This window comes from Sparus aurata, chromosome 23 (assembly GCF_900880675.1).
Source record: "Sparus aurata chromosome 23, fSpaAur1.1, whole genome shotgun sequence".
NCBI lineage: Eukaryota > Metazoa > Chordata > Actinopteri > Spariformes > Sparidae > Sparus > Sparus aurata.
Window position 1 is genome coordinate 7,972,340 of NC_044209.1, and position 16,337 is coordinate 7,988,676.

Below are 16,337 nucleotides of genomic sequence, written 5' to 3' on the forward strand. Positions count from 1 at the left end.
TAACAATTACTGTTGAAAACAAAACATATATCCCAAGGTGCATCATTCAAATAAAGCAATTAGATTTGGTGACCATTCTCCTGGAAATCTCATTATGTGGTTGGGTTGAGAAACAGAGCACCAAAGGATGGAGGGAGCACAGAGAGACAGAGAGAGAGAGAGAGAGAGAGAGAGAGAGAGAGAGAGAGAGAGAGAGAGAGAGAGAGAGAGAGAGAGAGAGAGAGAGCAAGAGCAAGAGAGAGAGAGGGGGAGAGAGAGAGAGAGAGAGAGAGAGAAAGAGAGAGAGAGAAATCCTCATTCCCAAAAAAGGAGAGAAATAAAGTAAACATGAGACACTATGCCAGGCATTAGAACTGTGTGTCACAAACTAAGACCAGTACACTACCACTACGACTACTACTACAACTACTGGTACACAGACAATCCACTACAAGAAAACCAAAAAGAGAAAAAAATGGCAGCAAAATAGATAGACCCAAAAAACAGTAAACCCCATTTCGGTTCAGAAATGCATATGGTTGCACAACGCTGGCTCATTTCATAAGTGATCTGATAACCACATGTGAAGCAGCATGGTTTCCTTTTTCTTTTTTTACATTAATTTGCAAAAGATCCCCAGATTAACCACAACATTTAAACCAGTGACAAGTGAAGTGAATAATTTCTCATCTTCATACAATAATACAATTTTCTGTTGGGAAACTTTAGGTCATGACTCCTGGCTTTCATATGACTAGCACTTCATACAACCAGGTACACCCCCTCATGGCAACCGCATCCCTTGGTGGCAGTGCTCCCCAGGCAGGACAATGTGCCCTTACACATTGTAAAACTGTTCAGGAGTGGCCCAAGGAATGTGACTGAGTCGTGAGATGTACTGGTCCCCAAAATCCCCAGATACCATTCCGATAAAGCATTCAGGGGACGTGCCAGACCAGAGAGGATCCATGGAAGCCTGACCTTGGACTGGACTTGGCACTGAATCATAAGGGCACTCACACAAAACCTCAGGGGGTGTCCAGTTCTTTCTGGCACCAGGGCATTGTCAGCAGGTCATTTCAGTCCTGTAAGTCGCAAGGTGGGGCCTCCATGGATCAGACTTGTTCCAGCACATCCCATGGATGCTCCAATGGAATGGGATCTAAGGAATTTGGAGACCTTACCTGGCATCCCACAGGACTCAGAGGAGCTAAGACAAATCCAAGGTATGGCTTCCATGGATCTGACTTGGTCTGCTATGCCCCAAAATGCTCGATCAGTATGGAATCTGTAAAAGTTGGATGCCCACCTTGCAGGTCCCATGGGACCTGCCGTCAACGTTCTAGTACCAGACACAACAAGACTGCTCCTGTGGACTTGTGTTCATGCCTTGATGAGTCAGAGCCAAGTCCAATCCAAGGGTTTGGCTTCGATGGCTCTGCCTTGTTCTGGCACCTCCCCCAAATACAGAATCAGACTAAGATCTTGGGAATTTGTGGTGTTGCAGTGAGCACTGTCCTGATGGGGAGGCCACTGCCATAAGGGATTGCTGTTGCCATGAAGGGCTCTCTGAAATGGCGGGTGGTGCGTGCCAAGTGGAATCCACATGAATGCCAGGACCCAAGGCCCAACAGAACATTGCATTGTTACAAACAAAAATCAGTGTTCACTCACTTCATGTGTTGGTCCTTTTAATGTATTGACTGATCTTTGTCATTTTAGTTGTACTGCAAAAGAAGATGTTGCCAGGCTGTATGGTAAGCCAGGATGCTGGCTTGCCACATGTTGAAAATGTCTACATTAGCTCAAAGCCTGGACAACCTTCTCTCTTAAATCTGGGATGTATTACTCATGTTTCCAATCCGGTACTGTTTGACAAATGCTCACTATGCTATAAGCAGGTGTGTCAATAAAAGAAAGAAATTCAAAACCAGAGTGGCGTTATTTGACCTGCAGCTCAAGAGGGTGGGGGGGGGGGGGGGGTCTGCATTCACTCAAAGCAATCGTAGGCAGCAACAGGGAGCAAAGCTTCATATCATTTCTGTTGATTTTTTTTTAACATTATTATTATTAAATCAAGAAAATGAATAGTATATACACGGAGTCCAATGGAGAATTAATCAGATGGGTTGTGGATAGCCGTGTCATTGCATAGAGGAGGGTGATTACATTCGGTCATTCCCAGTGAGGTGTTAATGACATGGTGGAGGGAGGGGACGGGCATGTGGAGAAAAATATTACAGTTAAGAGATCAATCTGTTGAAAGATACTGTGTCAGTCTGTCCATGTGTGTGTCTGTGATGTGCACTGTAACATTACATAACAGCAGTAGCTTTCTAGGGCATCACACTGCGTGGGCCTGTCACATTGAACTCATTCTGATAAGTAGAAATGCAATAACTTCAGAGTACATACTACTGCATCAAATGCCCATTTCAGGGGTGGGGGGGGGGGGTGGGAAAGGGGATCAGTTCAGTGATAGATGTTTGTACACAACTTACCGTTGCCGTAGAAACAGCGAGTGGTTACCGTGGAGACTGACAACAACACACAGAAGTCGTCAGGGAAACAGAAAAAATATAATAAATAAAGGAACAAATAATCCTAATAACAAAAGAAACCTAAACGTGCCCCTCCCCCGTCTGCTTGTCCCATGTGAAATTAAAACCCGACAGCAGCAGTGTTACAGCTCATTATATGAGAGAGAGAGGAGAGAGGAAGAAGAGGGAGAGAGGACCCTAGCTCTCGATGTTTAACGGAGTTCTGAGCATCATTATAACAATCGGAGGGTATTCTGTGCTCTAAAGGAGAATGGAGATATCCCCCCTAAAAACTATCCTAGCGGGAAACTGAAAATGCATCGAATTTGGAACACCTCCAAGGAAAAGTCAGAAGAGCAGATACAAATACACACTGGCCTCCTCCAAAACAGCAAGGTTGGTTAAACGCTGTCTGGGTCCATTACAGTCAAAACGACAAGTGGAGGTATTTTGGTTAGATTCTGCAAGAAATGACTCACTCTTTTGTGGTGAAGTTAGACCACAACAGAAGAGTGTGGATTTAGAAACTGGGCACAGTGGGTATAATTTCCTGTTTTACCAGTCACCACAAAAAAAAAAAAAAAAAAAAAAAAAAATCATACTGCGGGCTGTATGATGGTAAATAAGACAGAAAAAAGAAAATGAAATCGGTGACAACAAGTGAAAAACATAATGAGGCAGATAGAGATGATGGCAAAAAGGAACATTAAAGTTAGAAAAAGCTAGAGGTTATTTTTTAAATGAAAATCAAACTGACGGAAAGACAAACAAACTCGACTGGCAACAAGAGACTGAAGGGAAGAGGAAGAGAGAGGAGGGAGCCGACACACAAACAAAGACCGAGGGTTGGAAAGGGCAAAGTGCAAACTCTCTTTCCCCTTATCTAGCAACCTTTTCCTACATTTTCACTCATGTACAAAGCACAAACACACATGGATACTCAGACATTTCATTCGTTAATCTGCTCTGGGGTAAGTCATGCAGTAACAGAAAGTTCAGATAAAACAAAAGTGGATCAGTCAAATCCAAAGACAGTTGGGGGGGCGGGGGGGGGGGGCTCATCTATGAAGCTGGAACACAAGGAGCTGGTAAGCCTTCACCTCAGGCCATCGCACATCCAACAACTCACAATCAAAGTTCTTACAAACTCTTACAATAAAAATTATGAATCAAATCATGCAAAAGGTTGATAATTTTTATGCAGATGACCGAGTTAAGGCCCAGGCCAAAGTGAGCTGAAGGCCGACTGTGTCCCATTTAGGTGTGTGTGTGGTTGGTGAGAGGGCGCATGGTCAGGCATGCATAACCACAGGCACCACTTCCTTTCATCCTTTTACACACATCCATGCAGTGGCGATGACTCTCAATGGTCCCCCCTCCATCCTTAGCATGCAGAGCCCACACATTCATTCATACACACACAGACACACACGCACAGACACACACACACACCACAGCTATTCTGCTCTGTGCGTTCAAATGTCTGACTAAAACTCTGCGCTGCGGAGGAGCCGTCACTTCCCCCAAACACTTCAGCCACAAGGACCAAACACACACCCTTAAAGCAGGAGTTAAGAGTGAACAGGAGTCTGTAGGGTTTAGCGTGGTCTCTGTGCCTGGATAAATCTACAGCAAGCAGACCACAAAGCTGCCCAGAGGGTGACATAGAATGTCATCGTTTGGCACTGATTAAATAGAAAAAATGAGTTCAGTTCAGTATCTTTATTTCATCTCGCATTCCCAGAGGTTGAACAATTAAGCTATGACCGTTTTCTTTATAATAGCCAACATAGCCTACATCTTGACCTTTAAATATCAAAAGTGTGTTTCCTGATTGTATGTAATTTTGCGCAATAGGTATTTACATCACCACAGATTTGACTATTTTCAACAACTGTGTGTCTTTCACACCCTGCATGCCCTGTTTTTCTGTTTATACTTTGATGTATTTTAGGAAGCCTTTTAACACCCTGGAATATAGATGAAAAATCACCTTTTGGCTAATTCTGGCATTATTACTCATATATAACCATGTGTTCTATTAATTCGCACTGACCCTTCTAAAATAAACTTAACTAAACTAAACTAGGCACTGACTTCATGGTTTACTGGATCCAGCTTTGCGGCTGCACAAATGAGACCACGCTGGAGCCCTAATGCACTCCCCGTACAGCCAGTAATTGCAGAATAAGAATGAAACATGTGACTGCACATATGTGACTAAATGGTTTGGAGAGATTTTCAATCAAGAGCTTTGTATGGTGTCCTACGGTTAAAGTAACACACGTCAGTGACAGTCAAAATGTTACTTCCTGAGGCGGAGAGATGCTGCAAGTGAGGGCTAATTGAGCATTTATGTTGGAGCACAGACACAGCCATGAGTAGGTTGAAATGCACTGAGGTGTGTATGTTTCTGAGTACATACTGTCACACCTATATATAGGCCTACAGGACTCTATATATAGAAAGGTTGGTGATGAGAGAGGATGACAGAGAAGCAGGTGGAGACAAAGTGAGTTGTGGTTGGGCCACTTACATCGATACATTGGAAGCGCACAGGAAATTGACTTCTTCAAAGCGCAGAGTTTTATTCCAGACAAAGACAAGTACAGTTACCTTTAAGCACAACAATACTCTTTGTATTTCATATGGGCTACATACATGCACACTAAGGGCAGCTAAGCTATGAGAATTACCGCTAACCAATTCCCAAAGGCATGCACCAAGAATAAGAAATGTCAGCACTCGAGTATCTTCATAAATCATTCCATCAACACTTAATCTGAAAACAAAGCTATTGAGCCTTTTTTGCAGCCGGACTAAGAGGCACCCAGGTGCAACTGATGTCATGCTAACTGAACAAGTGAACGAATCCCGACACCAAAACTAATTCAACAAATAGCCATACAGAATGTACATGCAAGAAAAAACATCCAGCTATCTGCAGTACGGCCTTGGTTCGGCTTTCCATAGTAACATACCACCCATGCACACTAAGGCTACATGGACTTAACTCATGCCAGTGGACAGCAGTGACACACGATAGTTGTATATTTATGTATAACCATGGTATACAATAGGCCGATATTTCAGAGTTTCTGAATTATTAGGCAAATATGACGAATACTAGAGTTAGTTTTCTGCCACCTTCATCTCTCATAGTTCAACAAACTCTGAAATGATATGACCAATTAAAGCAAGAGTAACACAGCAACATCTGCAAGAAAGGAGAACTGCCAGAGCGCACTGCCTCAAATAGAAATGTCCGGCCCTTTCTCCTCAGTTGAAAGAATGTATAAACATAAATCCTAGGTTTGTCCTGCGCCAGCCTTTTGTCTCTTCAAGCCCATGCACCATAAACAGACAGAAAGAGACACACTCTACACAACCTCCAGTTGCTGGCCCACCATGCAGCTGACAATTGACTCGCTACAGCCCAACACCACTAAGAGTACAACAGAGTACATGCAAAGTGACAACTGAAAACAAAAGAGAAACTGCTCGCTGATTAATACAAAGTGACTAAAGTCATGCAAAACGTGGAAGGAAAAACAGAGAATCAGGTTAAAGTAACACAGCTTGTTGGCTGAACACAAGGGGGCAAGACTGATGCAGGATAAATTGGCTCCATCAGTATCCATTCAGCTTGCTGATTGACTGAAGGTGGAGGTTTCGGAGGGAGTGTGTTGTACCAGTGGATGCAGGTGGCTGTCTTTCATTCTCGACCACACTGCAGCAGAACTGAGAGCACAGAACTAAAACAAACAAACAAAAAAGGTTCGGCCAGCTTCATCCATCATGCAGGAGCTGACCGCACACACCCACACACACACACCACAAAAGAAATCACCCCAGTAAGCCCATGCAGAGATCCTGGCTTACAGTGGCGTGGGTCAAGAGATCCAATATGGACGACTGGCTGATTGAAACCCTGATTAAAACAAAGGAGGAAAACTGCTTTCGCAAAAACTCAGCACATGCGCTTCAGTTAAAAAAACAAAAAGAAAACACAAAATAATACTGGATCAAATCAAAATGAACAACCTTGGACGCACATAGACTTTAACATACATCAAAAACTCAAGTGCACAGATCTCTGGGAAGAATCCAGACTTCCATGAAGTGAACATGCGTCAGTGTTGCTGTGATTCCCAGCATGCTGCTGTTGCACCAGGAGCCATAAGCTTGTCACAACCACTTAGCTGCAGCACCGGGAGAGGGGAACGCAGAAGGATTTCTACTCTAGGGAAGAAAATAAGAGCATCTGACAGCAATCTGCCATGCATCATCCTTTCACTGTGCTCCCCTCGTGCCCTCCGGTGCCGACAACACAAACACCATTCCAATCGTTGCGGGAAAAGTTGTAACATCAGTGTGGCTACAAGTTGCGCATCAGTGAAAAACAAAAAAAGGTGAAGAGGCAACAGCTTAATGTGGAAAAAAAATGCTGCAGAGGATAAGTACCCGACATGCATTATGTAGTGTTCTTGCACCCCCAATCATTCCCACCACAAAAAAACAACTGAACAAAAAAGGAGGAAAGAAGTCTTTTTATATTTGAAAATGAAGAAAAAAAAAACACATTGCAGAGGACCAGGGACCAGTGGGCTGCATCAGAGCATATCACTAAAGGGAGGATGGGAGCTAGCTAGCAGTCAGTGATCAAGCAGAATTAGGATGGGAGTACAGAGAGAATACAGGAGAGAGAGAGAGAATACAGGAGATAGAGAGATAGAGAGAGAGAGAGAGAGAGAGAGAGAGAGAGAGAGAGAGAGAGAGCGAGAGAGAGAGAGAGAGAGAAAAGGAGAGGAAAATTACCTCAATCTTACGACCTTCCACCAGTGTGCCGTGGAGCTTTTCCCTGGCTTTCTCTGCGTCTGCGCTGGTCTCAAATGTCACAAAGCCAAAACCCTGTGGTACACGGCAGAGGTTAAAGAGGTTGGCGGTGAGTCAGGGGCACATCACAAGGGATTGAGGAGATGGGAGAGACATTAGAGACATTTTCTCATAGATAATTGGAGTTTCATAACAATGATTCCCCATGTGGCATGCTGACACCACGTCACATACAGTAAGTGGCACAATTACAGAGAAATACTATGAAAAGGGGGAATTACTGTCAAGAGTGAGGATGTTCAAATACCCATTTAATACCTGAACTTTATGCATACTGTATATAAGAGTTATGATTTTGGTTATATAACAGCTGTAAAGTGCTAACCCTGTTTGGATGTGATATGACTGATATTAGGTAAATTATTATCTAGGTTGACTAGACTATCTAGGTTGGCAAATATCAGCAAATGTAACTTTGCTGATGTTTCACAAGTCACTTTCCATTTACTAATATTGGTCAACTGTGCTTCCGGATCGGAGCACAGACTCATTACCTGCCGTTACCATATGCAGCATTTTGGATAGTATCAGAGGTATTTTTCGACAATGGCAGTTTGGTTTCAGAGAATCAGATGTTTTCTGTGCACTTACCTTTGAACCCCTCTCGTTGAAAATAATCTCTACATCCAGAATCTTTCCGAATTGCTGCAAATAAATTGGAGGGAAAGAATTAGCAAAACCAAAATGACCCAAAGAAACAAAACAAAGCAACAGTACATGGTAAGATCTCAGTCTTTTGGGGCAGCATTACTGCTAAGTCAGAGGCTTCTAGCATTGTGGGAGTTACAGCTGCTTTGCACTAGATGTCACTGTTACACAAAAGACAACATCCCACGTTTAATTGTGCTTCTTTCCATCTCTTCGCCTTCAACTCCGTTCTGTCCCCTTTTTTCCTCTCCCGCTTCGTCACTCATGCTAACACACTGACATACATAGAAGACAATTGCTCCCTCAAGCATCAAGAGAACACTCATGAGTGTCTTTCAATTGTGTTAGTTTGACACTTTTGTTAGCCTCTAAAGCCCACCCCTTGCGATTTGGCCCTGTCAGGGAGGTCCATGGGTGTCTAGACTGATTTATTGATCCCGTTAAAAATGAGGCCCACAACATTCCCAGTCTCTTACCCCAAACATTTGCCTGAGGTCAGGGTCCCGGAAGCGGAAGGGGATGTTTGAGACGTGCAGGCGTTTGGGGGTCCCCTTGGCCTCTGAGGGGTCTCCCACGGAGCCTCCCGCTCCTGTGCCTCCTGTAACGCACTGTACACCAGGCTCCCCCTGGGATGTCTCCTCTGTCTTTCCCTATGGTGACAGAGAAAAGAAGAAGGGGTGAGGAAGGTTAGAGAGGAGGAGGTAAAGCTCATGAGGTGGCTTATTATAATGGCAAGTTTAAGCTCTGCTTACTCTCTTCTTTTAGATTTTAGAAAACAAAGCAGTGTTTGTGAGTAGACGGTGCAGACAGATAATAAACATGCTAAACCACTAGGCCTGTAATGATAAGTAGTTTTTGATGGATGACATATTGTAACAGAAGTAATTGCAATAATATTGACATTTTAAGACCATTTTATTCCACTGGTATATTGATAATATAACAGCACACTAATGCAAGTATAGTCTCCAAGAGCAATGGACTTTTAGTTCTTAATATTCACACACTGAAAATAGAACAGGGGAAATATTTAAATAATGTTATTAAATAAACCAAATAAAACCACAACATCAAAGACAAAAATGTGAAAAACCCTCCATTTTGGCTACGGTGATGCCATTCTAATGTATGTATGCAGGCGATATCAAGGTCAGCAAAAATGAGTGAGGTCATGTGCGCATGGTGATAAGTCAATAAGACATTTAGAATAAGTCTATAAGAGCATTACCATGACTGGCCATCTTAGTTTAGCTTGTTAGCATGGTATCATTCTCTAATTAGCATTTAACAAGTCAAGCTAAAGCAGACTGGGTATAATGACTTCTGGTGGTATTAAGTCTAACTGTGTTGGACAATCTTCAACCTTTTTCAGCCCAAGAACACCTTGGCTGATAGAAAGATGGAGCAGGGACTTTCTGCTACGTGTATTGTAAAAAATGATGTTGCATATTAAACTGGGCTTACAGTAACAAGCAGGGCAGCTTAGAATGCCGTGTATAGACATGTCTGCAGCAGTTGCAGCATGGTTGACGCTAGCCGCGCAAGCCGCACCCTCTGCAATTTCTCCAGTGGTTTCTGAGGTGGAGGTTATGTCAGTCTTGTGTTGATGAGTTATAAACCAATCCATTGATTGTGGATCACACTGTCACTGTCCATATACCTGGAATAATATACAGCTTACTGGGCAATATCATTCAATAATATGTAATAAGCTGAATAGTTTGCTGCTATTGAGAGGTGCAGCACAGTCATCATACCATTAGTTTAGTTGCATAATTTAAATGTCTTTTAATTAATTGTATTAAATGTAAATGTATCTTTGCTATATAGTGGATACAAGGGGCACTATGTAGTTTGAGAATAATTATTATTTTTTATATAACTGAATGAACCAGCTGTTCTCAGAGGTAAAAATAAGGTCCCCAGAACACCATTGGAGGCTAGAAAGGAGGCAGGATCCACCAAATGTAAGTAAAACAGTATGAAATGTGTTGTCCTTTAAGGTCAGTTTGTTTATTTAGTTTATTCAGTCATGGAAATTAGGAGAGTTTATTTGTTTTTGTATGTTTAGGCTTAAAAAAAAAAACAGTCAATGAAGATCTTTCTCTTCTGATTAAAATGTCTTCCCCGAAATTACATAGTGCACCTTTAATGAGCATTTTCTGACATGTAATTTTGAACCCCTGTTGAAGACCCGGATGCAATATGAAAAGCGAAGGGAGCACCAAAGCAGCTACAATTCATCCAGACTGACTGTATCACATTTCATGGCAATCCATTGGCAACTTTAATGTCTGTGCAATATTTCATGGCAATCCATTTAATAGATGTTCAGATATTTCACTATGAAAACAGAAATGTCAACCAGCTAGATTTAAAGTCAAGGGGAGTGCCAAAGTCATTAGGGTTCATCATCTGGGCACCACGAATGGCTGTGAAAAGATTCATGGCAATCCATCCAAAATGACAGAGAGACCAATTGATTTATGATTGTTTTCAACAGTGTAACACTACAACTGCAGAGCTTAAAAATATATCAAGTAGGAGAAAAACAGAAGGGCCAAGGATATTTTAGCCCATGACTTCTCTCTGAAAAGACCCTTTTCACAGCAGATATTTTCACTTGTCTAAGCTGGAAAAGTGCAGGTGGAATTTATAAAATGAATGATGGTTGCCTTCCATTCAGGTGAGCGAGTCCCAGGGCAGTATATAGTGCATGCTCATTCACTGACATGGCTCCAGGGACACTTGCAGAATAGAGACATGTTACCACTATTGGTCACAACTGATCCTTCCTGCGCTAGCAAGTCAGAATGTCTGCTGTGAAATGGGTCTGTACCTTTACTACAAAACAGGTAACTCAAGTCTTTATGAACACGGGCCGCTTACATTGTTGCTGTTGTTGGTGGCTGTGGTGGCGGCTCCGTTAGCACCGGCCCCTACCTCTGCTGCAACTTGGCCCCCAGCACCAAACATGGCCCCAGGGCCAAACTCTGTCCCTGGTAGCCCGTTTTGAGGAGGGGGTGGAGGCGGGAACGCTGAAAAGGGTGGAGCCACTAATCCTTCCTGTCCTCCTGTCGAATCCTGGGAGCCCTGCAGCACCAGGGGAAGGGAGGGAGAGGGAAGAAGAGGTTAACATACGTAGTGAGTAACACTGTGGCTGTAGCGTTCTGATGAAGGTAGAATGAAAGGTTACGATCCTGCCTATTATATTTCACTCTCTCTGTCTCTCCCCCTTTACCACCCCCCCACCTCCATATCTCTGACAGGCATGTGTTTTCAGTCAGCCGACCATGAAATATTTACTGCAAACACATCTATTATTAATAGTCCAAAAATTCGATACATGGTCTGAGATGCTTATGGGATGGATGGATGGATGCACAGAAAAATAAACAAATATTCACGCTATGATTACCGTGACATGTTTACAGCTACGTTGCGCTGCATGGTGCGAATACCTTTTTTGGATTTCCTTTTTCACAGCCATCTATAATTCAGATCGACTGCGTATCAGCTGGGACTTTGTTGCCCCGGGTTCTTTTTTAATTCCACCCTGTTACAACTCTATCAGCAGGAGGATCATCTACAGAAGCTTTATAGCTGTGCTGCTACCTTATCTTGTGTGTGTGTGTGTGTGTGTGTGTGTGTGTGTGTGACTCTGCAATATTGCTTGCTTCAATCTTTTTGCACACTCAAGGACATCTTGGACTAAGTTTCACATAGTCCTTTTCAGAGCAAAGATGGGCAGTAAAACAAGGGAGACACCATGGATGGAAAGAAAAAGAAAGAAGAGTTTGGGGGTCATGATGCTCCACGTCAAGTCAGGCAACATTACACTGCATCCAACACCATTAGCCACTGGTCTGGCCTCTACCGTGGGCTGGATCTGGGCTGGATGACGCCAATAGACACTCGGTCTCCAAACAGCCTTTTTAATTAGACAGAGTATCCAAGATGCCGCAAAAGCAAACAAGCGCTCTCTCCCCCTCTCCTCCTCTAATCCTATAGCCTGGCTGCTCACTGCTCTTCTTCTGCAGTGTCGACCACATTGGCTGTAAAAAAAAAACATCCAGCTGAGGCTAAAAAGGCCCATCTGCAAGACAGACAGACCCAAAACAGATACAGAAGGCATCAAGAGGAGGCGGCGCGATCCAAAAGACAGGATGGAAAAAAATCTAGGAGACTCGTCCGCTGCCACTCTCGTCTTTGTGGTGAGGCTGAATGTATGTTAGGAAAGAGTGTGCGAAAGCTGATTGTGTTTTGCATCCGCGACGGGTTTCTGTCACCGCGTGATAAAGAAGGAGCTGTCAGAAGACCTGCTCGGAAAAACAGACGATAAGCCATTAAAATTCATCGGTTAGGCCTTAGCATACCCAGGCTAAGATATATCAAAGTGTTCTTGTCGGGACATGTGAGCTCATAAACATGCAGTAGCCTGTATTCAGCCACTAAAGGGTGTGTCCTATAGGCCTAGGGCTGAGTCGCACACATGCTTAGAGCGAGTCAAGGAGAGCTGCTCACTGACATATTTCATTAACAGGGATGCCACAAACACTGATAATCGAGGGGTTTTTCCACTTTAGGGCGACAGAGGAGCAGCTCGTGGTTTACAAAAGCTTCTGTCTATTCTAATGCAGGGTTCCTGGGCTGAATAAAGCACTGCCAAGCCTGAACCGACCGGACCAGATGTCATTACACAATGCTCCCACATGATTAGTCATGAGAAAAGAAACACATTTTGAGGTGTTATAATGTTTAGACTCCTACTAGAGAGGTTTAAATATGTCATGATTTTGCTTACTGGGTAAACAATAATGAATTGAGGAGCCAGTTGTAGCTGGGACGATTATTTGATTAGTTGTCAACTATCAAATCTAACTTCAAACTATTTTGATCAGAAAAAAAATAAAGAATAAAGTGAAGATTCAGTGATGTTCTGGTTAATATTTTTTGGTGTCTTTATTTTGTTCGGACAGTAACCTGAATATTTTCAGTTTCTCCCCCCATTTTCTGGCAGAGTGCACAGTCCCCCTCTAATTCAATCAAGCCTTATCCAATATCAAATAAAACCTATTTAAAAGCAAATTGATAAGGGTTCTAAGTGCTGTATTTCAGGCAACTGGACTTGTTCTAGTTCCTTGAAGACATTTCACCTCTCATCTAAGAGGCTTCTTCAGTTCTAACTAACGGGAGCAATGTATAGCAACATTATGCAACTTCAAATAAAAGCTTCAAAATCACGTAGATGGTAGTGTCTTTTAATAGGGTGAATGGTGTCTCTGTCAAAGCCCCTCCACCTCTTTCACTTGTTTTTGCACAAGGTAACTTCAGTGAGAAGGTAGGAGCATAGCGTTACATGTTTCCTTCAACATAATTGTGACAGACCTGGGATTTTTATTTGGTTTTGCACTCAAACTGTGGGGGGCGCCAAATCGCACGAATTGAAAATTTCTACACGACAGTTCTTTAAATCCACTAGATCCAGATTTTTATTTGGATCTGCATCAAGTTGTACACACTCTGTGACTGTCATTAAAACACACTGCAGGTTTTTGTTTTTTTTTATCATGACCCATGCATAATTCCTTGAGAAAATAACAAAAATCTAAAAAAACTAAACAAAAAGCAAAAAAAACAACAACAAAAACCCCCACATATTTTGAAAGTCAAAGAAAGCGATAAAAATGTCCCTGATCCGTCTCTTCATCATGATCCTCACCAAAAGTTAATGGGGTCTATTCTGGGTCGAGATCCATCCTCCATCCAAGTTTCATGAAAATCTGTTCAGTAGTTTGTGTAATCCGGCTGACAAACTAACCAAGCACCAATAGGACACGAGTGAAAACATAACCTCCTTGGCAGAGGTAATAAACAGAAAGACAAATGAAAGCTGTCAGTGGATTAACATCAGCGTTGAGCACATTCACCCTCAAGACTGCACAGGCATTCCTGACCCGCTGACTAAGGAGCAGCACTGCCCTACATGGCAGCATCATATAGTCAAAAGGAGAGGGGGAGAGAGGGAAAAAGAAATAATGGAAAAAGAACAGGAGGGGGAAGGGGGTTGTGGGAAATAATGACAAGCTCCATTTAAGTTGTGTCTGGTCTTAACTCAGTTTGTTTCTTTGGAGAATTTGGACATTGGGAGATGAGATACAGAATTGACTGAATCTGCGATACATTTTAAAAAAAACAACAACAATACGTAAAGCGATCGGAGCAGAGCTGAAAACAGAGTGGATCAAGTATCAACCGACATGTTGTTTTGATCAACGATCTCATATCACAAATAAAAAAAGGACCATCTGGAGTCGGACCTATTCATCCATACTGTTTCACTCTCACCTCATGCATGCACACACACACACACACACACACAAACACACAGCGGTTGTGTTACCTGAGACACCATATGTTTTTCCACAGACGGAGAGGATGAGGGGGAGGAGAGGCCTTTTCACAGCAAACCTTTCAAGCGTGCGTCTGACTGTGTCTGTCTGCTGACTTAAGCCTCTAACCAAACAGTCACACACTGAATCGCCAAGTGGTGATGCTACTGAAACTCATCAATCATGCAAGTTCACTTTGCCTATTGGAGCTATCTAGAAATACTCTTTACAGCTTCTTCTCCCTCTGCAATCCGTCTCTTTTCTTTTTCCTGTGCTTGGAGAAGTAAGTATGCCTTCGTTTACCCCCCCCCTTCCTCCTCCTTTTTCTCCTTTTTCCTCTTCGTCCTTGCCTGCCACGCTTGATGAAAGCCAGAGGGAGAATTTTTTTTTCCCTTTTTAAAACCACCGGCACCCGCCCCTCAAGTCACAGAGCGTCTACTGCACTGTAATGTCCATCAAAACGTAGGCCACAACCCATCTCCATATACGGCCGTCTCTGTGCAGGAACTCCTGACTCTCCTTCCTGACTGGGGGCCAATCAGATTACACAATGGGTTTTCCTTAGAGATGCACCATAGTTCACTGTCTCAGACCCAGAGGTGACATTGATTCACAATATTTACAAGTTGAACAGATTTTGAATTAAAATGATCGAGAAGAAGAAAATAATAGGTTGTGTATTCATTAACAATGGCTTTCTAGTTCATCAACAGAATAACAAAAGAGACAGCACCACATTAAAGTCTGTTGTAATTTTTCTGGCTTTAAGTTTCTAAATAACCACCAATGAAAAAGCAACAGGGCAGGTAGAGGGGGAAGAAACTCAACAATTGTAAATGGGCATAAAGATCAAATCATTGTTTTGTCATCTTTTTAAAAGATGCCGTTTTTAAATAAGGGTTTCTTTATTAATTATAGTAATCTGAATATCTTCCTGTTTTGGATTGTTGGTTTTGACAGATCAAGACAGCTGCAAAATGTCACTGGGGTGCCATTTTAATTTTTTTCCTGCCATTTTGAGTTGAAGCAACATCGTGTAACCTTTTTTACCTTAAAATAACAACTTCGAAATCATTTCGACTTGTAATATGGTGAATGGTGTCTGTCTCGGCCTCAAATTGTCAATAGACAAATTGTTACAGAGCTGGGATTTGTATTTACGACAGTGGTGTTGCACTCAGACACTGTGTGTGTGTGTGTGTGTGTGTGTGTGTGTGTGTGTGTGTGTGTGTGTGTGTGTGTGTGTGTGGCATTCTACATAATGTTGCTTTAAATGGAGAAAATAAAAGCCATCTTGACCAATGCCAAAAAAAAAGCTTTAGTTGTAATAGATGAACGACAAAAGCAGGCTAAAGAAGTTTGTTTTTAATAAACAAATAAAACTATAGAATCACTATCAACATGAAATAATCATGATCCATCTTTAACTAGGCTTGATTCAGTCAGTCACCGATATATTTACCAGGGTAGAAGAACTTCTTCACAGCTGTAAGACAAGTTCAGGTAATCACAGCTGATTGGTTGCAAATAATCATGCAAAAACACAAGCGTCTACAATATTTCTACTGAAAGATGAAAACGGCCCAAATGCACCCAACCTCGCCCAGAGGCTAGATGTCTAATGTGTCGGGGGTTCTTCTACCTCTCCAGCACCAGCGTGCTCACTGAATCCCACTTACTACGTCCAGGACTATATTTTTGTGTCCCTATCGGTCATATCCAATCACTGACTGACATTTACACTTAACATTTACCTGACCTTTAATCCAGACTGATTTACAGAGGATGCAGCAGCAGAATGCTATACCACCAAGAATCCATAAAACCAATACTGAAGACTACAAGAGCCGATGGAAATATGCAAATAAAGCCACAGCAGAAT

General features: G+C 42.5%; 1 protein-coding gene across 4 annotated transcripts in view; it reads right to left on the reverse strand.

The window, feature by feature from the left end:
• Window positions 1–16,337, reverse strand: part of LOC115575196 (RNA binding protein fox-1 homolog 2-like) — a 49,220-nt gene that overhangs the window by 11,993 nt on the left and 20,890 nt on the right. For all 4 annotated transcript variants that reach the window (XR_003982642.1, XM_030407072.1, XM_030407071.1 and 1 more), the window contains 4 exons: window positions 10,953–11,156; window positions 8,540–8,713; window positions 8,007–8,060; window positions 7,338–7,430 (listed from right to left, as the gene is read on the reverse strand). Coding sequence is in view for 3 of the 4 variants with exons in the window: in XM_030407072.1 (XP_030262932.1) it covers window positions 7,338–7,430; window positions 8,007–8,060; window positions 8,540–8,713; window positions 10,953–11,156 (525 nt within the window). In the remaining variant the exon portion in view is untranslated. The remainder of the gene's footprint in view (window positions 1–7,337; window positions 7,431–8,006; window positions 8,061–8,539; window positions 8,714–10,952; window positions 11,157–16,337) is intronic.